Consider the following 24,959-nt stretch of genomic DNA (forward strand, 5'->3'; position numbering starts at 1 on the left):
TTTCTTGGCACACTTTAGGCCCCTTAGTGCCAATTGGGCATTGTTTAAATGCCACGGCCTACCTGAGCATTGTTTCTGACCATGTCCATCCCTTTATGACCACCATGTACCCATCCTCTGATGGCTACTTCCAGCAGGATAATGCACCATGTCACAAAGCTCGAATCATTTCAAATTGGTTTCTTGAACATGACAATGAGTTCACTGTACTGAAATGGCCCCCACAGTCACCAGATCTCAACCCAATAGAGCATCTTTGGGATGTGGTGGAACGGGAGCTTCGTGCCCTGGATGTGCATCCCACAAATCTCCATCAACTGCAAGATGCTATCCTATCAATATGGGCCAACATTTCTAAAGAATGCTTTCAGCACCTTGTTGAATCAATGCCACGTAGAATTAAGGCAGTTCTGAAGGCGAAAGGGGGTCAAACACAGTATTAGTATGGTGTTCCCTAATAATCCTTTAGGTGAGTGTATACACCTTGTGTACCATTCTGATGTCTTTGAAGGCCTGGACATTAAGTATGGTGAACTGCATAGCTGGAGTGTGTCTGAAAGTGGGTGTGTCGAGAGCAAGTTGGAGGAGTATGGGCAGTAGTGAAAGGATCAAAGGCAATCATGGTTTGTGTTCATGCTTCCTGTTTTCTTGTAGTTTTTTTAGCTAAGCTGGTTAGGAGAATAGTGTTAGACAAAAGGGTTGCCGAAAATGCTAGAAAGAAGCAGCCACAAGAATGTTCATGAATGGCTACAAATAAGCCTTATTAGCCATTGCTTTTGATCCTCAGATTTCTTACACACTCTTGAAACTTTTCAGGTACTCCAGCAATTCAATTAACCACAACTTATGATGTAAATCCAGCGCTGCTCACCTGCTTTGTGATGATGAATCTCCGAGGCTGACTACCAGAGAATGTTGAGGGGATGTATAAACACTCCCTGTTGTCATCCCTGTTGTCATTTTGGGCCTCTTGTTCAAATTGAAGCGGTGCGTATGAATGTGACAACGAAGGCTGAGAAGGAATGGGAAGGGGTTCATTTGGGATTTAACAATAATTGTATCCTTCCTGGTGACCTGGTTTGACATGACAAACTGGGTCTTCAGGGTGGATCAGACAATGAAGCTGAAAGCCCCACCCATTTGACAGCTCCATCAATAAATGGAACGTTCCACACATTGACTAGAAATAAAAAAGTGGTTGGCTTCATGGTGATGGCCCAATCCAAAATCACTCCATAAGTCCTGCACGTTATACAAGTGTGGAGATTTAAGAGGATCTGATTGGGATAAGTAATATGGTGAATTACTAATACCAGATAGTTGTAACCTATTAAATCCTCTAAGATCTCAGTGTTCCAGATTTCAATGGGAATTTGAGATTGGGCAAGTGTTTGTGCAAACCTTCATGGGCTTGTGAAACAGTGTGCGCCACTCCTCATTAATCGACTTTCGTCAAGGGTATGATATGTCAACGTTTTAAGCACATGCCCAAAATGGAACAAACGCTAAAGTGGCACGGATAACCACGGATCTTTACGTCTTTGTTTTCGTCTACGTTGTCATCGTTCAATAAGTATACGTAAGGGGGCGCTGTGATGTGTTAATGGGCTCACCACCCACTAATACAAACAGAAGAAGACAATACGGAAGTAAAACTGGAAGTGGAATTGATTTATTTGTAGATATCATTCGTTCCGCGTTCGTCCTCCCTTAAAAAGGCAATACTCACAAATATATATAAATATATGTTTATTAGTCGACACAACATGTCTAAACTGCAGCTGTTGCATGTGTATTTAAATGAGCGCCTAACGGCAGCTGCTGTTGAGATTTTTGGGGCAGTTGTGAAAACCGTATCGGAGTACCAGGAGGAGAATGATCGTCTACGGAGACTGTTGCGCATTACACCGGACCTAACGTGTAGAATAGGTTTGTATTTTATTTTTTCTAGATTTATATCTAGATAATTATAGTTATTTTCAATAAGCCAGCTGTTGAGTCTAAAGCAGAGTGATATATTATTTCCCCTCAAAAGACTAGTATTATATTGAGTTTTAGTTAGAATCACCATTAGCCTGGTATTACCTAGGGCTACTCTTTCTGGGGTTTAAATACAAAACACCTAACATAATATAAAATAATATATGTTTGTCTCACACTCCCCGTCCTGCTGTGTTGTTTTTTAATGTTTTGTATCTGTTATAGCAGTAAAGGGTGAGAGAGTTCCGTGTAGTCATGGATCTAGAATACGTATGCATTCCACGCCCGTTCTGGACTTGGAGTGACATGTCTTGTGTTGTGTTGATGGGTGTCTTAGCTTTATGTTACAACCTGTTTTGGTGTCTTTAACACAACACAGCAGCCTTATTTTTGTCTTGGAAGGGCATAATATTTTTGTTGTTGTTGATTACCCTAGTCATTTGTATTTATTTCACCGGACTCTCAACTTAGAAAACCCCAGAATTATATTATTGATATGACTATTCATAGACATCTACAGTGTGGTTCAATTGCACAGTAACTGCAGTTGATAGTTTACATAAACAACTTCTTCCCTCTACAACAAATGTAGCTATCCCGAACTCCAGCCTGTACCTTTCCATAGACTAACCCATATTTTAAATAAATACTTTTGCAATCAAAACACTCCACTTAATTTGATGCCACACAATTATTTTATTATTTTCTATTTGTAACAATTTTTCTGTTATTACTTGAAAGAACTACTTCACCTAGGAGTATAATAATATTTCATATTGACTGACTATGGCTCAATAGTACAGATTTTCTAATTGGTGTCAGACATACTATTAGTGTCATGTCTCCTTTAAGTGTTCCTTGTACAATTTGAAGACAGAGCTGTAATAAGTTTATTATAATTTTGCATCACTAAATAGGCTACTTGATTTCGCTGCTTGGGCAAGATATTTTTTCTGTCATTATTTGCTATGGCGGTATCTCAGCTCCCATCATTTAATTCTGTAATATTGAGTCTTTTCTCTCTTCCATCCAGACTCCCTGCAGTTCTCTCTTGCTGTCTCAGAGGAAGGGGCTCCCACTGAGCAGCAGCACTTTCAGCAGGAGTGGAGTCCCAATCTGGGGCAGGAGGACCCAGAATCCACACAGATTAAAGAGGAGCAGGAGGAAATCAGGACCAGTCAGGAAGAAGAGCAGCTTCAAGGGCTGGAGTCTGATAACATAGAGTTCAGTTTCTCTTCTCCATGTGTGAAAAATGAATGTGATCAGGAGGATCCACTGGTTCAGCCATTGACCCTTCCCCAAACCCAGACTATGGAGAACAGAGAAAGTGACACTGAACCAGTGGATGTTACTCCTTTCGTCACCCACCTTAAGGGCCTCGACATTCTCTTTGACCATCCAGGTAATGTAAACAATACTTTCAGCAACAATTCAGCTGTGAGCAACTACCCAGTAGGACTCGACAGCAGCCTACCTTTGCATCGCAACCCGCCACTGGATCCCAACCCGCCACTGGATCGCAACCCGCCACTGGATCCCAACCCACCACTGGATCCCAACCCACCACTGGAGAAACACCATATGAAATCCAGCATCACATCCAAAAAGATTCATCGCTGCAGTGATTGTAGTGAAAGGTTTGCTTTAAAGGCTGACCTACAGGAGCATGTAATTCACGCCAAGAAGAGACCAAGCGAATGCCGCTTCTGCAAAAAGCGCTACAACTCCACCTGCAAATTAAAGGCCCATGTCCAACTCTGTCACGTGGAGAAACCCTGCACCTGCCCCTTTTGTGGAAAGACCTTTAAACACAAAGGAGGTATGTCCAGACATATGAGAATTCACACGGGAGAGAAACCCTTTAGCTGTGGTGACTGTGGAAAGAGCTTCAACCAGAAGGGAGACCTAAGAAGGCATATACTGACTCACACAGGAGAGAAACCATTTAGCTGTGTTTACTGTGGGAAGAGCTTCAATCGGAAGGGACACCTCAGGAGGCATATACTGACACACAGAAGAGAAACCATTTAGCTGTGTTTACTGTGGAAAGGGCTTCAATCGGAAGGGACACCTCAGGAGGCATATACTGACACACAGGAGAGAAACCATTTAGCTGTACTTGCTGTTGGTAGAGCTTTAATGCAAAGGAAACCTGAACTTGCATGTATTGATTCACACCGAAAACAGCACAGTTGTTATATCTGGTGCAATATTCACTCATGTGTGACCGGCGTTAAATCATCTTGGTGAAGTTGATCCATGTGTTTTAGGCCTGTCTTTGAGCTTATTGGTCATGTAGAGCCTTTCATATAGAGTGGCTGTGCTATGCAGAAATAGACACTTTGGAGTACCAGATAACAATCCTTCTCAGAGCAACAGATAACTAAAATCTATTGCATTGACCTGCCTGTTAGGTCACAGATGTTTTTGTTATTAGATTGGAAATCTTTCAAACCTCCCCTAGTCTCCTTTTGGTTAAATTATTTTATGCTATTCCTAATATTTGAAAAAAGGGCAGCATTCAGTTGTGTTCCAACTAATTTTATTCCACCCGGGGCCCAATAATTTTTCTATTTCCAACCACTCCAAACACTTAGTCTCATAATAATTATTCTGGCCTCACATGCCTTTAGAGGTGACTTCATTTATGTGATGGAATTGTGAAAGGCTTTTGGGCACTGGCCAGCTTAATAGTTGGCTGCAATTATTCCCACCCCAAAATCTCTGCCATGGTGTGTCTTAAGACTACTTCTCCTAATCAGCAGCTTTGTGCAGCTTATTTTCTACCGGTCTGAAAGTGATGATGTGCATTGCAGGAGCGGAGGATGTGCTTTTATTTCCAATTGTGACAGACAAACTAGCTATTTTAATTGCATTCCCTGCTACTACTTTGTACTGTATAGGCTGTTTTGTTGTTTACTGTATATATTTCTTTATATACAGTGCCTTGAAATTATTGGGACACATGACCAAGTCTCACATAAATGTATTACGAATGGTACAATTAATTCAGTTTTATTTATTTTTAAAGAAACTCTGTTAGTAAGATGAAGTTGGTTTTATGTTTTAAGGAAAAATGAAAAACTGAAGTATTTTGCTTGCATACGTATTCAACCTCCATACATGAATATTTGGTAGAGACACCTTTTGTGGCCCATTCTTCTAGGCAGATTCGCTCCAAATTGTTGAGGTTGATTGGGTGATGTTTGTAGGCCTAATAACTCCATCATGATCATGACCACAAAGCATTTTCCCACATCGCAGGTCATTCTCAGCTTTCAGATGGTACCATTTGATGAATGGCTTTTTTCCCACCCTAGAATGCAGACCCTTTTTATGTAGAGCCCTGGATTGATTAGTGACCCATTACTCCACTCTCAGCCATTGTACTCTTATCTCCCTCGAAGAGACTGTTAAGAGAAGACTGTAGTTTCTCTCACAGGTCTTCTTGTTTACGTTTTGAGAGACAGAATTCGTTGGCCGTGCTTGGGAGATGTGATGCAGCTTTTTCACTTATGATTATTGATCCAGCTGTGCTCGCTGGGATTTCTAAATACTTGAATTGTATAATCTGTTTACTAATCTATGCATTTCTATGACTTTTTTCAGAACTTCTTCAGAATTATCTTTTGTCTTTATTTTTTAGATTCACAGTCTGGCCAATTATCCTTTGACAGTGTCTGTGTTCCTCCAGGAATTAGACAGCAAATTCTGTTTCTTGCTTACAGGTGGCCACAAGAAGTCAGTGAAAAGGTCATTGTTTCCTGAATACGCTATTTTCTTTTATCTGTTTTAAACTGGAAGCTTCCAAAGCACATGGGGTTGAATACTTATGCAAGCAACATATTTCAGTTTTGTCTTACGTATATTAACCTATAAAACCAATGTCCCCGTGTATTGATTTTGAGTGCTAGTGTTTTAAAATGATCAAATCAAACAAAACAAAATGTCCCATTAAAATCAGAGGATTCATCAGGAGTTTGAATATTTTATCAAGGCATAGTATTTGTAATAGCCAATGAGACATTATGTATATGTCTATTTTGTAATTGTATTTTGTGGAGAATTTGTTTTTAAGTGTATGTGCTTATTTCTACAAAATAGCATTTCCGTCATTTAAAAGTCATTTGGGGTAAATTCTTTGTACGTATTGTTGGATTATCTAGAATGTTATGTAAGGTGAACTCCAGTACAGTGAGGAGTGGAGGAAAGTCTGGAGGATGGCTGGGCTCTAACAGTTGTAGATTTTATTTTCCTCTGTTAGAGCTTAAGATCAGGGAGAAGAGAGATTGATACCTGTTGTGAGCTTGAGTGTAGATGTATGGTATACAGTGCTAGTCAATGTTTGGACATATCCTGTTTCTTGATTTTTTCCACATTGTAGAATGATTGTGAAGACATTGAAACTATGAAATGACACATGGAGTCATTGGTTAAATAAATTAAAAAAAATGTTTTTTTAGATTCTTCAAAGTAGTCACCCTTTGCCTTGACATTCTCTTGGCATTCTCACAACCAGCTTCAAGGTAGTCACCTGGAATGCTTTTCCAACAGTGCTGATGGAGTTCCCAGATATGCTGAGCCCTTGTTGGCTGCTTTCCTTCACTCTGCTGTCCATCTCAATGGGGTTGAGTTCAAGTGATTGTGGAGGCCAGGTCATCTAATGCTGTACTCCATTACTCTCTTTCTTGGTCAAATAGCACTTGCACACCCTGGAGGTTTGCTTTGAGTAATTGTCCTGTTGAAAAAATTAGTCCCACTCAGCACAAACTAGATAGGATATCATGCAAGGTTGCCATGCTGATTGAGTGTGCCTTGAATCCTAAAGAAGTATTTTAAGTATTTATTTCAGCACTAATCTGGGTTGCAGTTTATTGCCAATTCCTGAGGCTGGTAATGAACTTGTCCTCTACAGCAGACGTAACTGTCTTCCAATGGATTTTCATCTCTTTAACAATTTTTTTGGTTGCTACATGATTCCATGTTTTATTTCATAATTTTGATGTCTTCACTATTATTCTCACTATGTGGAAAAACAATAATACTAAAGAAACCCCTTAAAATGAGTAGGTGTGTCTAAACCTTTGACTGGTACTGTATATCTGAAGATACAAATTGCATGTAGCAAAAATACAGATACTTAGTTTTCCTTTCCTGTTTAGTGTAGGGAAAGAATAGTTAAATACTCTATTTATTTATATCTCTATTGAACTGTTTAATTTCCCTGATTCTGTTAAGAAATTAACCATCATCTCTAAAAGGGCTACCTTAGCTTTGTCAGTCAGCTTGTTTTCAAGATGACCTGGGGTGTGATTATGGGCATTTTTGCTCTAGTTCAATAATAGTATGAAAGATTGTTTAGTAATATATTTAAAACCGAGGAACTATTTAATCATAACCAGATATCATTTTTCACCCTGCTTTCACCAAAGGAAAGATTTTGGCCACTGAAGTTTTAGTTTACTGGACATTTCAGAGATGCTTTGATCGGGTAGCAGAAAACCACATGTTGTACCTCCAGTGCCTAACTAATGAAAAGGCTCAAGCAAAGGAACATTCTGGGAAATTATTCTGGGATATTCTTTATATGAATTATTTCTGTGCTTTAGTCACATTTATTAGTGTTTTGTGTCCAATGCTTTTAGGTTGTTGTTGTATAATTTGAGGAAAAAGTCACGGTCTATAATTGTATTGGATATATGAGACCTGTGTTTAGTCTTGACTTTACCACTGCCTATGAACACCTTAATCATTTAAAACTGTTTTAAAGTTAGATAAAGCAGTGGAACTGACTTGTGGCCTGTCTGGGATTTGCATTCACAATATACGGAGGCATAGGTGCCCTAACTAAGATGGAGGTGTATATATATATAGGCATCTGGGTCAGGTTTCCACTATGGAGGACCAAACATGCTATAATGAAGCAACAAGGTACGAGGGGGTGTGGTACATGACCGGTAGACCATAAGGGGTGTTTTGGCACAAGATACCTTACTGCAATTATTTACTTGTTACCAACACAATCAGAAGACTAAAAATGTAACTTGTACCCCTGATCTCATTTACCAGAGCTTTCAGTCAGATAGCATTCAGGATTCTAACCATCCAATTTATAATTATGAATAAATGCACACACAGTGCCCTGCAGCATTATAGGCCCTCTTGATAAATGTGAACAAAAAGGCTATGAACAATAGCCTTATCATCCTGCCCTTACACTGAAAACCTGAGAAATCTGAGAAAATTATTAAAAGAGCATTTTAAATAAAATAGAAAAAATGGGTCACTGTTATATACAGCAGCAACCGTGCATTTAGTACTCAGTGCTGTTATCATGGCAGGAGTCTTCTATAATTTCCCTGAGTTGGGTAAACACGTTAAGGCCATTGTAACACCATTCATCCGTGCAGAATAACACCTTGGTCCTTGCTTGTGGAGTGTCCTTGTCAGCTCACCACAGATTTACAATGGGGTTTAGGTCAGGGAACTGGGATGGCTGTTGCAGAAACTTGATTTTGTGGTCAGTATGCCATTTTTATGTGGACCAAAACCCATCTCTGGCTAAAGCCGGTCCAAAGGTCCAATGACATTTAGAAAACTCTGGCTACACGTTTGTCTTGATGACAGTAGAGGCTTTGTTCTTGTGAGAGATCTAAATACACTGCAAAAAAATAAAAATGAAGTGATTACTTGAATCACACATCGCATCTTGATGAAGGAAATATATTTAAAGATCAAAATTTTTACTGTACCTGTGTAATTCTTTGAGAACAAAATTATGTAACAACGGTCAATGGAAATCAATATCACCAACTGATTGAAGGATGAATTCAAAAATCTAAGTAAACAGTTGAAATCACAGGCTGTTCCAACTTGCATGAATTTCATCACAGCATCACAACAATGTGACTCAGTATTGCCCCCATGTGCCTGTATGCCCTCCCGACAACGTCTGGGCATGCTCCTGATGAGACGGTGGATGGTGTCCTGGGGGATCTCCTCCCAGACCTGGATCAGGGCATCAGTGAGCTCCTGGACAGTCTGTGGTGCTACTTGGCAGCGTTGGATGCACTGTTACATAACGTTGCAGAGGTTCTCAATTGGATTCAGGTCTGGGGAACATGAGGGCCAGTCAATGGCATCAATGCCTTCGTCATCCAGGAACAGCCTACACACTCTGGCCACATGAGGGATTGTCCTGCACCAGGAGGAACCCAGGGCCCACTGTACCCGCGTATGGTTCTGAGGATTTCATCCCAGTACCTAACAGGGTATCGTAAGCTAGCACGTGGAGGTCTGTTCAAACCTCCACGGATATGTCTCCCCAGAACATCACCGACCCACCGCCAAACCAGGTCATCCAGATCATGCTGGATGATGCAGGCAGCATAACGTTCCCCGCGGTGTCTCCAGACGCTTTCTCGTCTGTCATGTGCTCAGTGTGAACTCATTGGTGAAGAGAACAGGGCGCCACTGGTGGACCTGCTAGTTCTGGCATTCTCTGGCAAATGCCAATCAATCTGTGGTGCTGGGCTGTGAGCACAGGTCCCATTAGAGGACGCCGGGCCTTCATGCCACCCTCATGGTGTCTGTTTCTGACAGTTTGGTCAGAAACATGCACTCCAGTAGCACGCTGGAGGTCATTTTGTAGGACTCTGGCAGTGTTCCTCCTCGCACAAAGGAGTGGATCCTGGTACTGCTGCTGGGTTGATGTCCTTCTACGGCCCTGTCCAGCTCTCCTTGTGTAGCGGCCCATCTCCTGGTATCTCCTCAGTGTTCTCGAAGACTGTACTGGGAAACACATCAAACCTTCTTGCGACAGCACATATGGAGTAGCTGGGCTACCTGTGCAACCTGCATGGTTGCACAGGTAGTTCATGTAATTGTCCCCTCCAAAGTTTATATCAGATTTTCACCCCTGGACAAGGACACAAGCAAAACACAAAACTAGAGAAGAATCAGTCAGGAAGGAGAGAGTGTGTGACCACCACCTGCAAAACCATTCCCTTTTTGGGGGTTGTCTTGCTGTTGCCTCTCCAGTGCACCTGTTGTCACTTTCAATTGTACCAAAATAGGTGACGTTGATTCACAGTCACTTATGCTTTCTGGCTGGAAGTTTCATTGACTTGGTGTTATACGTGTTCCCTTAATTGTTTTGAGCAGTGTAGCTTTCTGCCATGGAGGCGGTGTCTAATTGCAGAAACCTGCATGGTGATCCTTGATTCAACCAACTTCAGCAATTCTCAAACATATTTTTTTCCCCCATTACAGAGATGTTCATTATTGCTCCAGTTGTTTAGAACGTTTTAATTAGTGCCCTACTAGTGGAAATTGGTATTTTTCATGCATTTTTATTGCCATTGTCAAATGTGGTCAACAACCTTTTGTCTCAATTAATTAGTTTTTTTTGACCTTCATGTTATTAGATGACTGAAGGAATTTGCATGTCACCTTGTATTTCAGGCTGGTCTCAGAGGAATACATAACCTGATACAAGGAAATCTGACTACTAAATTCATGTTGTGTTACTTTAGGGTTTAGACCAATCACAAGGGGCAGTTTGCGGAAATGCTGCAGACCTTGACTCCAACAGATGCACGTTTATATCCTCGGAGAGGTGAAAATATCTTAATTCCTTACCTTACATATAATAGGTAACAAATCACACATTGTAAATTCATGCTACTAGCAGTTAGAAGTTGTTATAAATGTTCAGAAAACATATGACATTTCAGAAGCACATTAGAATGTACCCTAAAGTAACATACAAATACTGTGACTGCTAATTTGTGTATTTCCTAAGATCAGGTTGCATATTTATACCCCAGTAAAACAAGTTTTATGACATGGAGAACCACTCAGGGACTCTGAGGCCACATTATATACAAGTTGGTCAAATTAAGCAGTTAGAATAAATGAGATATTCAGTCCTTCAATGTTATTTTTTTGGTTTAACAATTTTACCTTAATTTAAGGTTACATTTTTCATTTGGTTTATATTTTTTTTGCTCATCTTTGTTTGTCAGTGGTACATCAACTCTGCTAACAGCAGGTTGCAGCTCATCCAATGTAGGATTGGTTTTTTGTTGAGGTCTGAGCTGAGGACTTTAGTACTTATCTGAAGTGGCTATCATTCCAGCAAGCATCGAGACAATGCTTTGTGACAGTGCATCATCCTGCTGCAATCAAATAATGCAAATTTGGTAGCATGGCCCCTTGTGTGTACCAGCAAAACATTATACTGATTTTGTTTTACTCAATTGTGTTGGTGATTTTATAGCAGAGAAGAGTGGACCCCAGTAACTCAACAGTGAATAAAAAAGGCTCTTTTTTTAGATCCGATTTGATTGCACCAAGTTAATTCCTCACCAACTTATTACTTGAAGTAATGTCATTAAATAGCCAAGAACAATTTGGGCTAATAAAACATTATCCCACATTTATAACCTCAAATCATGTTGACTCTGTAAACCTCCACAAACTTGCTATGGCCACCACTTACCATAGGAGGGCAGCAGGAAACCATATTAAACCAGTCATTGTAAAAACTACTAAGGGCAAGAACCAGAAAAATTTAATAGGAAACATTTTATTTGTTGAAAACTACTTTGAAACAATCCCACAAACACAGTAAGTCCTTCAAAAAGTCACAAAACCTCATGGTAATATTACATATTTAAATGAGCTGCCAAAATTTTGAACTTCACAACATGTGAAAATGCCAACATCATTTCAACAAACATTTGACAGTAACAAGAGTATTTCCCTTTTTAAATAAATTACTCAACTCTACAGAGGGAATGCTTTCCTACAATTCAGTGTTTCCAAAACATACATAACTGAGCAAGAGCTATTCACATCACATCCCCTGTTAACTAATGAAAAAATATTTCAGAAATTCAGATTAAACACACAATTGATACAAACAAAGTCTACAAGACTAATGCCCACCAACATTCAACGGTCACATAAAAAAAAATTAATCTACAATTTACAACCATTTTCCTTAACCCTCTACAACTATCTGCTTTAAATCTATAAATAATTGTGTTCCTCCTAATGCTACCCATAAACACAGACAGACGTGATGGTGCTGTAGCCATTATGATGACGTCTTTGAGAGCAAAGCCAGCGCCATTAAGGCCATCTTCATTTTGACATTTTCCCTTTCTTCCCCTTCAGTTCTTTTCATCACTATGATACTACAATACATTTACTACATTACAAAATAAAAATCCAGTCGCTTCCCTTGATTGCACTGAACTAGCGCTACGTTTCCCTCAGCAATAATATATACTAAGAGTATCCAAAACACTACAGTGGACAGTTAAAACACAATAGAGAAAGTCCAGCTTTGACCAATGTATTGTGCGTGCTGCTTTGGATCTGAGAGTAGTTATGGCCAAGCCCTCAAATTGGAATGTATGAAATTGCCTTAGAAAATGGCTGCCACCGAGCTGTGTGAGACAGCTGGTTAAATAAGACACGGTGGAGGACCTAACTACCTTTAATATCTGAAAGGACTTTTAGGACAAGGGGACTCCATCCTTTCAGGTTCATTACCTTCTACACAGTGGAATGTCCCTGTTAGAGTTTAAAAGTTCAACCCCAATTACAAATGCATGTTTCTGCTGAATACATGACCCTCCTGTAAGATCTACCTCCGAGCAGTTACATACATACAGAGAAACCTTAGTGGAAATTGATTAATGTACCATTTAGTTAAAACCTGTCCTGACCAGGAAATGAGTAAGAAATCACCTATTATTGTTTTAAGGCTCCTGATTAAAGGCTTAATGGATTCACTTAGAAGTTTTCCCAATCCCTGAAGAACTTAAAAATTATCTTCATATGCAGTACCGTTCCAGACAAACATCCCATAAACAACCACAAGGACAAAGTACCACCAATTGTGTACCGATAGACAAAAACACTTAATATACACAAAAACCCCTATGATCTAAACCCATGACCGGACTGAACCCACCCAGCCTGGTCTTAAATCTCATCTTGCCAGCTCTTATTGCAGCCGAACTACAACAGACGAGTGTTAGCACAAACAGATCTAGAACCAGGCTAGGTCCCATCAGTCTCACAGCAGAACCGGTTATATACCCAGAGTGGTTTATTCAACGGTCATTGAGCTTGTCCGACAGACTCCATTTCCTGTTCTTTTCTCCATGACCTCACATCAATGTCATTCCTGCTCACTCCCCCACCGCGCCCGCTCCCATTATGACATCAACGGTAACCATGGAAATGGGACAAAATGTGGTGAGAGCATCCTAGGATATGGGGTCGAGTCTTTAGAACCAACTCTGTAGGGACTGTGCTTCGAAAAAGAAACCAATAATTCAGTGGTCGTCTGCAGTCCCCGGTAGCATTCAACAGGAAAAGTAGTCCTTCAGGTCATTAGCACCCAGGGGTATTACACAAAGCTGGATCCAAACTAGATCCTGCGGTGTAAAAAAAAAAACTGTGTTAGGGTGGTTAACCTTAAAATAATAAAACTCAGCCAGCTGGATTAATAAGGTTAATCTACAGCTGGTGGAAGATTTCAGGGATGTATTCATTGCGGAAACCATTTTAAGAACCAAACCGAAAGCAAAAAAGAAAACATTTCATTTGATGCAATTCTGGTTGGTCCCTCCCTGTTGTGCTCCTTAGAAGAAACATTTAGCAAAATAATTTATGGAATAATACACCCTGGTCTTGTGTCAGAAACATAAACTTGGCAGATAGACACAGTCACTAGAGGCTCATGTGGATTTAAATGGTGATCCCTGTCACCGTTCCAGGGATTCCATTTCTACAGCCGCTTGCTCTCTAGAGTAAATCAAACTGTTTGAAGCACGATGCAGGCATTGAGTCAGAATCAATGAGATACGAATCCAGTCAAGTGCAGTTTCATCATCAGTCATTAACAAATACTACGGAGAACGAAAGTCTATTAAAATATCTCAAATTATCCTAAACCAAGTCAGTAGTGAGACATCTCCAGTGCAAACTAAACCACCATCAGAATATTGAAGGTGTGATGAAAAGTAGTTTTGGCTTTGTTAAAATGGACAACTGTTCAATGTTACCAACAGTGTTATCAACAGTGTTACTGCAACCCAAAACAGCTGGTCCAGAACATTTGGTGGACCACCCTAATCAAGGTAGTGTCCTTCTGGCAAACGGTGTAGCCCGACACGGCACACTGTTCCTGGATGAAAGACAGGAGTAAGCGTGGAGATCCTATTAAATTACCCTTTTGGTTTCCCTATTGTGTGGGTGCAAGTCAGCCTGTCTGATTGCTGTGACTATGGTTTCAATGTCTTTTGACACCAACACAAAGGAACCGTGTGACTATAAAGTGGTATCGGCTCAGTGCGTTCGACAGTGTCGTGTTAGCCGCGGTGTCGAATGGCTGGTAGCTAGGAAAGAGAGGTATAGCGTTACAGTGTACGGGTCAGGACTCTTGTGCCGTCGTGTAGAGCGGCCATGTGCTCAGCAGCACTGAGGAGCTGTGTACGCTTTTTTTTTTAATGATGGGTCTCCAGCTCCACCACTGTCCACTCCCCCTGCTGGGACTGGCCAGGGGCCTCCGGGGAGAAGCTGCTGACCGACGTGACCGTGGCCGAGGGAGGGGTGAGGGGTGGCAACAGGTTGGGCCACAGGCTGGCCTCCAGGGGGCTTAGCGTGCCCCCTCCACCCCCGGGCAGCAGGAGCAGAGAGGAACAGCCGTCACCGGTTAGCAGCAGGGTCTGGTTGATGAGCTGCTGGACCATGTCCACTTTCTTCCCCCAGTCCAGGTCCAGGGGAGGGGGCGAGGAGCATTCTGGGGACACAGGGGCTGATTTAGGGGAGGCTTCACTGGGCTCTCCCTGCTCGGGGGAGTCGGGGGGCGGACTGAAAGTGGAGGTTGAGTCGCTGTCTGCTCGGTCTTCGTCTGACGCCTCTTGACTGTGACTGATGTCTTTCTCCAGTGGGGCTTCATCGTGTTCCCTGACACTGACCTCGGTTTCCCTCCCGTCATCTTGTTCTTCCTCCTCCTCCTCATCTTCACTCTCCAGGGCTTCGTAGATGGTATGGAGACCAGAGGATGGTGAAAGCAGCGCTGCCGACTGCCCTTTCGGGGGCTGTGGTGAAGTCTGCTCTGCCTGCTCCTTCAGCTCCTGTTGCCACTGAAGGATCTGCTGCCTCTGCTTCAGCTCTTCCTGCTGCTTCTGCAGCTCCTGCTGAAGGAGGTCCCGACGCCGCATCTCCTGCTCCTCCGCCTCCTTTTTCTTCATCTCCTCCTCCTGTTCCCTCTTCCTCCTCTTCCTCTCCTCTTCCTCCTTTTCCTCGTGGGGTCTACCCAGCTGTTCTCTGCGCTGCTGCATCTCCAGTAGCTGTTGCTGGTGCAGCTCCAGCCTGCGGAGCTGCGGGCTGGCCTGCAGATGGGGGCTCCGGGGAGGCAAGTCGGCACACGTCAGCCTGGGAGGGGTCAAGAGGTCACAGTGGGGTTTGGGGGCGTGGAGGTGGTACTCACGGCGATGGTGTGACTGGGGGAGCGTGGCGAGCCCTGCAGGGAGGAAGCGGAAAGCACCCGGCAAGTGGCGCGCGTTAGAAGAGCGGGTCAGACCAAATGAGAGACGACGGCTCGTCTCCGCGTCAACACACACTGCTAACGCTCACATGAAAAGAACATGACAATATTACTATGAAAACTTAATTCTGCCGTCATTCTGCCAAACAAAACATTCAGCTGCAAAAAAAACGTCAATTGGATAAATGTAGGCATGCCCCTACATAGTCGTGTGGAGTTTGGGAGTGACCCAAGCTCATGGTTCCAATTGGAACTCTTTCGACTTAACGTTTTGCAATGAAAACGTTTCATTTGGCGGTATGAGAACAGCACAGAAACGCCTGGTGGTGTGTAGCAGAGCCTGAAAGAGCCCAGTGGGTCAAACAGTGGTGCAGATAGAGGTGTAGTGAAGCTGTAAGGAGCACAGAGGAAATGAAGACAGTGGGTGGAGGTGGAAAGGGTGTGGCGTTGGCTGGGGTGGAAGGTGGTTAAAGCAGACAGCACTCTTAAATCAGGACTTCCTGAACAAAATACGCTAGTACTTTAAAAGGTGCAACGTTTTTTTTTTTTTGATAAAGTGGCCCAACTTCCTGTATATGCAGTAACAACCAACAAGTGTGGAAAAAAAATAAAGCAGCTTGTCAGCAATCCAAACCAGTCCCATCAGTCCCCTTATCGGAGCCAATGAGAAACATGCAAGAAGGGTTCATTCATCATGCATCAGTACATTAAAAAAGCAGCACCGCATGTGGGCTGGGCCGGGTCAAAAATGGCACCCTTATTCCCTATATGAGGCAGTGCTTCTGAACAGGTCCACAATATATGGACTAGGGCAGTGGTTCCCAACTACGGTCCTCAAGTACCCCCAACAGTACATGTTTTAATTGTAGCCCCAGCCAAGCACAGCTGATTCAACTTGTCAGCTAATTATCAGGCTCTCATTGAGTTGAATTGGTTGTGCTTGTCCAGGGCTACAACAAAAGTGTGCGCTGTTGGGGGTACCCGAGGACCCGAGTTGGGAACCACTGGACTGGGTGGGCATTTCGGACCAGGCCCTTAAGCAAACCAAACCAAAGCCGGTGATGTCAGTCAGCCAGTGAGATGCAGAGAGGCACCGCGAGGTTCAAGTGGTTAAACAGTGTACGGTGAACATGCACATTTAGATATAACAAACAATTCAGAGGAGGCAGAAGGGAAACAAAAAAGGCAAAACGTGTAGAGAAAGACAAAAAAATATACTAAACAAAGAGTCAAAGGAGGTCTCCCTCCCTTCAAGGCTGGTTGGTGGTAAACCTTCCTGGTGTTGTTTCTCAGTTCTTTTGGGGGATCCAGTGGGCCATGGCAGTCTCATTCAACCAAGGCTCCTAGGAATCACCCAGTACAGCAAAACAGGGAGCAGAAGGGAGGTGGGGAGATTGATATCTGACACCCTTAGACTGTGCGTGCCATCTTGAACTGGGGCGGTAGGAAAACAAGGAGTCGATGTAAAGATGTAGTGAGTGTGTAGATGTGAGGAGGAAGATACTTTATGATGGCTTCCTTGCTGGAAAACAATGTGTGACTATTGCATCTATACGCCTCACAGGCTTTCAATGCTTCCCAAATAAAGGTTTGGCACAAACATTTTAAATTGATTTCATCTCTGGTCCCCCAATCCCCACTTAAATGAAATTGTCCGGGAAGAGAGAAATCAGGTTACATTTCTAATCTTTATTTAAAGCTTGGTAACGGCAAGTACACCAAAAAAAGGACAACCGCAAAAAAAGGGGGGCAATCTAACCATAAAGTGCAGGTGGCAAGAGGGAGTGTTGGAAGACGGACAGATCTCTTAATGATGGAAAACAAAAAGAAAATACAATCAAAATTCTTTAACATTTTTGTTCAGTAAAAAGTGTCAGATAAATACAAAGTTTAACAGTTCATCCCATCATTTCTTGTTCATTTGTCTTAACAGCTGCTTCAGAACAGTCAATCCATGCCAGTTCAGATTGTTTCAGATATGCAGTGTTAATTAAAAAGAAAAATACACATTCTAATATTAAGTAGTAGCTATTGCACATACAGGAGTTTTAAGCCATGTACTCAATGTTAAGATAATATCATATGAGGGAAGTGGCACTTCTGTATTTAGTCTTTATTCCCTTCCCTTTGATATTTGCTCTTTCATTTTGTTAACCTATAATCACATCCACCCCAGTTGAAAAGATTGAGGACAAACAACATTGACACTACAACTACAGAAGGGTTTTTAGATTGGATGGGGGAGGAGGGGGTTAAAGTTGCAGTACTAGGTATGCAGTGGGGTGGGGGGGAGGGAGACTATACGTTACCTGCCGCAGAGTTCTCAGTGTTATCACAGATAATCGAGTAATAAGGTGGCTGGGTGTCACAGGGGCCCTCCCCGGAAAGCTGGGGGGCCACGAACAGCGCAGCGTCCAGGGGTTTAAGATCGTTTGTGTCCCCCAGCTCTGCATCAACTTTACCACACAGCATGTACTGCTGCTCCTCCGGGTTGGAGGCCAGAAGGGGGTCCGCCGGGGCGGGCTGCTGCTGGGATGGCGGCAGGGTCAGCTCCTGGATGACGGACTGATCTTTGGCCTCCTCGGGCAGCTCCTCCAGAGAAAAGATGCCGGGGCTCTTTGCGCAGCTCTCCGCCGTAGAGTGGCCGTTGGAGTTGGACGCAGTCATGTCGAAAGCGTAGGATGCCACAGAGTTGGCGGACTGGGGGGTCTCGCCACCCCCCTCTCCAACCACGCCCGTCTCCTCGCCTTCTTCCAGGGCAGACAGGCAGCGCTGGGCGCAGGGCCGGTTGTCAATGAACGCTGCGTTGTCGATGCCCTGATCCTCGACGGCCTCATCCAGCTGGGCCTCGCCCTCTGTGTCGCTGGCCTCGTCCTCCGTGGTGGAGGAGGATGAGGGATTGGAGGAGGGGCCTCGGGGGTTCTCGTCAGCCAGCGGCATCGCTGCCTCTTCCGCCTCTCCGTCCCCGCTCTCCAGGTGGACACCCAGGTCCCGGACGTCTAGGTCCGGGTGCAGGGAATGCCCAGGGGCAGCGGGTGCGTGGTGCTTGCCCATATCGGAGCCAGATTCCACCCCAGAGCTGCTGTTGTAGTCATGGAGCTCGTCCGATGTGCTCGTCTCGCTGCTGCTGTACACCGCGCTCAAGATGCTGGACTGGGCCTTCGGGTCTTGGGCGTCTTTCTCCTGGGGTGAAGCAGGGGCAGGGACCGGGGATGTGGAATGAGCAGTCGTCTCCAAATCAGACTGCCATTGGTCAGGGGGGGGGCTGGTGGGGGCCAGCACAGGGACAGCCGACAGAGCTTGCGTGGCCCAGGAGGAGTTGGGATCGGGCTGGTCCCACTGGGCGCCCGGGGCGGAGGGCAGCGGGGGAGCAGGCGGGGCTCGGTTCAGGTTGTCAACGGGTCGGTGCTCTACGCCGGCGCTAGCGTTGTCGTCGCGGAGCTCCTCGGACGTGCTGGTCTCACTGCTGCTGTGGACCGCCGGCTCCGTGCAGGTCAGCCCACCGGACTGGGAGACGGCCTGGCCAGAGGACGCTGCGTGGGGCTGGGGGGCTTTCTCCAGGGGGGACGCAGGGGCAGGCCGCTGGGTCCAGGGCTCGGAGAAGTCGTTTGGGTTGGCTTGGTCCCACTGGGGGACTGGGGCGGAGGGCAGCGTGAAACCGTGCTGAGCGCGGTTCAGGTTGTCAAGCCGTTCGTCCTCAGGAAAGTCGTCCTCGTCCCCGTTGCCGTAGCTCTCCAGCCCGCTTTCAGTCACCCCCTCGCTGGCCATCTCCACATCTTCGTCGTCCTCCTCGTCGTCAGGCCTCACACGTCGCGGGTCCTCGGCCCACTCTGAGCCTACCTCCATGTCGCACACTCGATCGTCTTCTTCGTCCTCGAAATCATTGGTCGGGATGTCGGGGACCTTCTCAAAGTCGGGCGAGCCGGCCGACGCCGACATGCCCTCCATGTCTATGGCACCCTTCAGGCTGGCGTCGCCCAGGTCATCCGTGCTCTCTGTGCCCTCGAGGACGCCCGGGGCGCTCACCTCCTCAGAGTCCAGCTCCGACAGCAGGGCACCACCCGCGCGCCACCCGGAACCTGCCGGTCCAGCCGAGCCAGGCCTGGACTCTTCCGTGGGCTGTGTGCCGCTCATCTCTGACACAGACACTTGCTGGCTGCCCTCCCGCTCTTCGTCGTCATCCTCTTCATCCATGTGAAGCTGGACTTTCTCCAAGGCATCCAGGGGGCTGGGCGTCATGCTAGCCTCTGCTGTGGGGATGTCGTGGTGTAGGGGCTGGTCCCGCTTTGGCTGGGGAAGTTCTGGGCCTGAGACAAAGACAGATTGGACAATGGGGTCTCCTAGGCACTCTGGGGTGTCGGCGGCCTGGCCGAGGGGGCTCGTTGGGGCAGGGGGGGCATCAGCCTGGCCGAGGGGGCTCGTTGGGGCAGGGGGGGCATCAGCCTGGCCGAGGGGGCTCGTTGGGGCAGGGGGGGCATCAGCCTGGCCGAGGAGGCTCGTTGGGGCAGGGGGGGCATCAGCCTGGCCGAGGGGGCCTGTCTCATGGGCATCAGCCTGGCCGAGGGGGCTCACGGGTGCAGGGGGGGCATCAGCCTGGCCGAGGGGGCCTGTCTCAGGGGCATCAGCCTGGCCGAGGGGGCCTGTCTCAGGGGCATCAGCCTGGCCGAGGGGGCTCACGGGTGCAGGGGGGGCATCAGCCTGGCCGAGGGGGCCTGTCTCAGGGGCATCAGCCTGGCCGAGGGGGCTCACGGGTGCAGGGGGGGCATCAGCCTGGCCGAGGGGGCCTGTCTCAGGGGCATCAGCCTGGCCGAGGGGGCTCACGGGTGCAGGGGGGGCATCAGCCTGGCCGAGGGGGCTCACGGATGCAGGGGGGGCATCAGCCTGGCCGAGGGGGCTCACGGATGCAGGGGGGGCATCAGCCTGGCCGAGGGGGCTCTTTGGTGGAGATGCAACAGGAGCATCCTTGGGAGTTGAGGCAGCCACCTCTGTTTGGGACTCCAGGAGCACCAATGATGCTGAAACAGGGACATCTGAAGCTGCCACCTCTGGCTCTCCGGCAGCTGTTACAGTTGAAAGTGCTGCAGCAGCTCCTGTAAAGGGCAGGACAGACTGGGTGGGTTTGGGGACTCGTTTGATTGCCCGGGGGGTTGTGGTGCCCACTGGCTTGCCGCTGGGGGACGCAGGCGGGGTCTTGCCAAGGGGCTGTCGTGTGGCCGGGGTCCGGGTGGTTTTACGTGTGGGCAGGGGTTTGGGTTCCTGTGGTTTCGGGCGAGCTGACTTGGTGTCGGCTGCTGCCTTGGTGGATGTGGGCCGCTTGAAGGCAGGCTCTGGTCTGGAGGCCGCAAACGGTTTGGTAGGGTCCGGTTTCCATGTTTTGGTTGCAGCGGTTGGCGCAGGCTTCCTAGCTGTGACAGTAGTTGGTGGTCTACTGACATCTGAAAGCCAAACAAAAGGAATTAATACATGCTTTCAAATTACTCTATTTTCCAAAAATAGATATGGTCAAAATGCTGAAAGTACATTTTAATATTGATTTGAAGCTTAACATGAAAACCAATCCAAAATAGAGCGGTCCCCATTAAAACCAATACTAATAAATTATATTGAATGTCACAAGATCCAATTAAACTGTACTTCTCAACCCTTTTACAGTACCTGCCCGACCCAGTAATATAATATTGGAAAAAAAATTATCCAGCAAGGTAAAAGGTTGAGTAGGTGGAACTGTTCATCAATGTCAGGGTTTCTTCTGCCATATAAACTCTTAAGAGTACTACCTAAAAGTTTTTTCAGCCCGTTTAATAAGAAAAGTGACAACTTGCATTAAAGCCTGGCTTATGTTACAAATCAAAACTTTACATCATTACTACAGGCTAATGGGCTCTCATAAACATCCTTCCCACAAACACTGCGACCATTTGGCTAATACGCTACAGCTACAGGTTGGCCCTAGCTACAATAATTGAAAGTTGGCTGTACGGCTAATGTTAAGGACTGGAAAGTCTGTACCCCATCCCTGTGGATTCACAGGTTGCCAATTTGTCTTGAAAACTCAGACTTATTTTTTTGCCGTTTCTCCAAAAATGGCTTGAATGCTAGTCAAAATAGTTTTAGGCAGAAACCATGTTTTTTGTTTTCTTTAAGCCGAGACAAGTCTAAGGAATATCTAGACACATTTCTTGTTAAAATGCAGGGAAACATTTTGAATACTAGCCAGGTTCCAAATGATAACATACCGTCCCCAATCTAGCTCTCAATCACAACAGCAAAGGCTTGAATAACAAGCCGATGAACAAACTGGTCAGATGTGGCAGTTGAATTCAGACCTGGTTATTTTCTCTGAGTAGCCTTTTGGATAGGAATTGAGTTTTGCAGTGAATAACTTGATCAATCCACTCCATATTGTACACTAAATTACATGCATCAAAACTTAGAGCGGTTTTGATCAGCCCATTTCAATAATATATTGACCTCTGCTTGAAATCAGCTCATCCATCTGTTAATCAACAAGTCACTTTGGATAGCAAATATTATATGGCCTGAATATAAAAATTACATTGTGGCAACAATTACATAGGATAGCTACATCTATTGTGTGAACAATGTCATTAAGCTCCTTGTGTGTAGTATTTCAAGAAATGTTCTAACATTATCAACTTAGGGAGGGGCCTCTAAAATGTGTGAATTATGTGGGGGCAGGGGCCAACTCCACCTACTGCCACTCCACTGGCCACACCCTCCACCTAAGACCCTTTGTGATCCAGAAAAAAACCTGAATAGGGAGAAGCAACAACAACACCACCACCACTACAGACCTGCAGTTGCCCGAACCACTCCCTTGGAAATGTGTAACTGAGCACTGAGGCAAGGTACCTCTGCTTCAAATTTACATTTTCTAAGTTCAACTAGTAAGGCCAAGAAAATGAAAGGTTTACAAAAATATATTTTGCAACCAACTACTAAAGTTAAATCCAGAATTGTTTCACTTTCCCTTAAAACACCTGAGGGGTATTCCAGAAAAATGTCTAAAATTCAGCATTGCCTGAACATATGCGGCTTCTCTTTTTGGTTCCATAATGGCTGGTTCTCATTTAAATCATTAGGTGAAGCACAGATTGGTAACAGCATTTAAAAAGTCCTTATGGCAATAACAGGCAACATGGACATCCTGGAGTCAAAAGATATAGTATGATATTTGAGTAGTTTGGAAAAAGCAATTATTGTTAGCACCTTCTACAATAATGCAGATGGTTTTCCCAAAAACATTATTGATATGATCTTATATTTTGTTGTTATCAGCAGCCAGGATCACTTTCCTCCCCCTGGGTTATAACTACAGTATGGGCTATTATGAATTGAATAAAACACCATTCCTATATTGGCTTCTGCAAATAGGCCTACCATTGCAGCTGAGAGTTAATGTAGACTACTACAATTTAGGCAATGGGCTTGGCAATTAATATCACTAGCATTGCAATAAAAGGGCTCTACAAATTACAAACATCATTATTAATAATCACCCATACATGCGTAGACCCCTTTGGTAGTTAAATCATGCCATGTTACGAACAGAGTCACTCCGTCAGTTACTTTCTGCCAGGCTTCTAATAAGGCTTTTGCTGCAGCAGTGAGAAATCACAGGCGATATACAAAGTTGGTAAAGTAAAAGAAACTGTTGGATTACATTATAACATGACATGTACGGCTTGAGTAAGGAATTAAAAAAAAATCTAGAGAATCTATTTGAGGTCCAATAATTTCTCATGGACGGCACACAAGGAAGATTCCAATGTCAGTTGGAAATGTCTATAATGGGCCAGGCAATAGTGATGGAATAGAATCTGACTTAATCTTAACTTTTGGTCAAGCTACAATTCATCCTCTTTACGGTGCCAAAAACTCTTTGTTCAAGTTGATGGTAACCTAGCAAGTTCTAAGTTAGCAATCCACCTTTCTGGAATACCCAGGTTTCACCATAAAAATGTTGGTTCACTTTTCATATTTAACAGTGAAAAACAATGTGTGAGTGTACTTTTCTTTGCAGGGCCTGTGGGTTTGGTTGCTTGCGCTGCAGTGGTGTTGCCAGTGGAGGGCGCTGTGGTGCCAACTCTGGAAGCTGCAGGTCCTGAGGAGGTAGCGGTGGCCGGCTTTGACGTGCCCAGTGACAGACCGGAGTGGGCAGTGGTGGGCCTGGGGAAGAACAAAACGTTTTTAATTAATCACGTACATTACTGAGAACATAATTCTCGTATTTTCTTGAACATACTTTGAGGGCAGATTCTTCCCATTTGGTGGGTGTGGCTCAAAGCATTGAGTGACATCATTCAAAGGGCTGCAGCCATGCTCATAGCATTCCAGTCCCTGTTCTTTTAACCGGTCGTTCTGTACATCACTAAGTTAAAGTGAATGTTGCAGTATGGTTTTACATACTGAACACTGCCCTGTCCTGCACTGCATAAAAACAAATTTAAAGGCCACAGAAACCCATTAACATGGCCCATTCATTGTCTGACTGCATCGCTTAGTCATTCTCTAATCCCAGCAGAGTGGGGGAGGAGAGAATGCTGGAACGAGTGATGATGGAAAAATGGAAGAACATTTGTGGGGGAGGGTGGAACTTCCTAAGGATGAGAGTAGTATTCCAAGGAGAGAGGGGGGGAACGGAGACTAATCAATGGACTGTTACGCTCCTGGTCGGCTCCTCGATCTAAAAGGGTCAGGGAAAACAAAAGCCACTAATCCATTCAACTGTGCAGAAGTCACTTAGAAGGGCAGAGCCTGACCTTCAAGACTCCCTGCCCACATCCCCTTCCTCTCTTGGTTTTCTTGTGGTCCCTCTACTTCCTGGAGTGAGGGCGACTGAGGAAAGCAAGCCCAGATCTACCATTTCGAAACAGCTTGTTCATTTGAACAGGTGCCAGACAGCTGTGGAGATGCCTCTCACCAAAGGATCCAGTCGTGACCTTTACAAGAGCTATGCTTGGATACATTTGTGACACTGCTGTGAGCAATCTACACGCATGAGGTATTTGCAATGTCCATGCTGAAACCCTAGAGTTTTGGGAGAGTTAATTTTTTATAGTCTTGTGAATACTTTTGAATATTGCCTTGGATATACAACACAATAAATGCTAGATATGGTGTGTTCTAAGCCAATAAAGAATAAATTGATTTAATTTAATAGATTGTAGCTGGGAGCCTGCAGAGTCCAGTACTTCAAGATTACTGTAATGGAAGTTTGCGATGTAACAAGTGAAAATGACACGTACCTACAATTGTTTTGCAAGCCACTCGGATGGGCTTCAAACTTCCTGTTGCCCAGAATTGACCTATGTAAGAACCCTACAGTAACCAAACTACAAAATGTATTTAAGTTATTAGTCCAAGGTTATACTGCACAATGCCA

The 24,959-nt window shown here is 44.8% G+C and overlaps 2 protein-coding genes across 8 annotated transcripts in view; one reads left to right on the top strand and one right to left on the bottom strand.

Annotated features, from left to right (window-relative positions):
- The first annotated feature begins 1,661 nt into the window (after positions 1 to 1,661).
- Positions 1,662 to 5,955, top strand: LOC105021547 (chorion transcription factor Cf2-like). The gene is made up of 2 exons (XM_010889305.3): positions 1,662 to 1,929; positions 3,014 to 5,955. The coding sequence occupies exons 1-2, from the start codon at positions 1,746 to 1,748 to the stop codon at positions 4,009 to 4,011; spliced, it is 1,182 nt and encodes a 393-aa protein (XP_010887607.1). The 5' UTR covers positions 1,662 to 1,745; the 3' UTR covers positions 4,012 to 5,955.
- A 5,594-nt stretch (positions 5,956 to 11,549) lies between these two features.
- si:ch211-214c7.4 (nascent polypeptide-associated complex subunit alpha, muscle-specific form) overlaps positions 11,550 to 24,959 on the bottom strand; it is a 30,715-nt gene continuing 17,305 nt past the window's right edge. The window contains exons 4-7 of one of the 7 annotated variants that reach the window (XM_029122209.2): positions 23,586 to 23,743; positions 20,324 to 20,988; positions 17,863 to 20,284; positions 11,550 to 15,529 (exon numbers count right to left, since the gene is read on the bottom strand). In XM_029122209.2, the coding sequence (XP_028978042.2) occupies positions 14,508 to 15,529; positions 17,863 to 20,284; positions 20,324 to 20,988; positions 23,586 to 23,743 (4,267 nt within the window). In that variant the 3' untranslated portion in view covers positions 11,550 to 14,507. Of the gene's footprint in view, positions 15,530 to 17,862; positions 20,989 to 23,585; positions 23,744 to 24,959 lie in introns of all 7 variants that reach the window. The other 6 variants (XM_029122210.2, XM_029122208.2, XM_029122207.2 and 3 more) reach the window with 6 other exon arrangements.

Source organism: Esox lucius, chromosome 9 (genome assembly GCF_011004845.1).
Source record: "Esox lucius isolate fEsoLuc1 chromosome 9, fEsoLuc1.pri, whole genome shotgun sequence".
Taxonomy (NCBI): domain Eukaryota; kingdom Metazoa; phylum Chordata; class Actinopteri; order Esociformes; family Esocidae; genus Esox; species Esox lucius.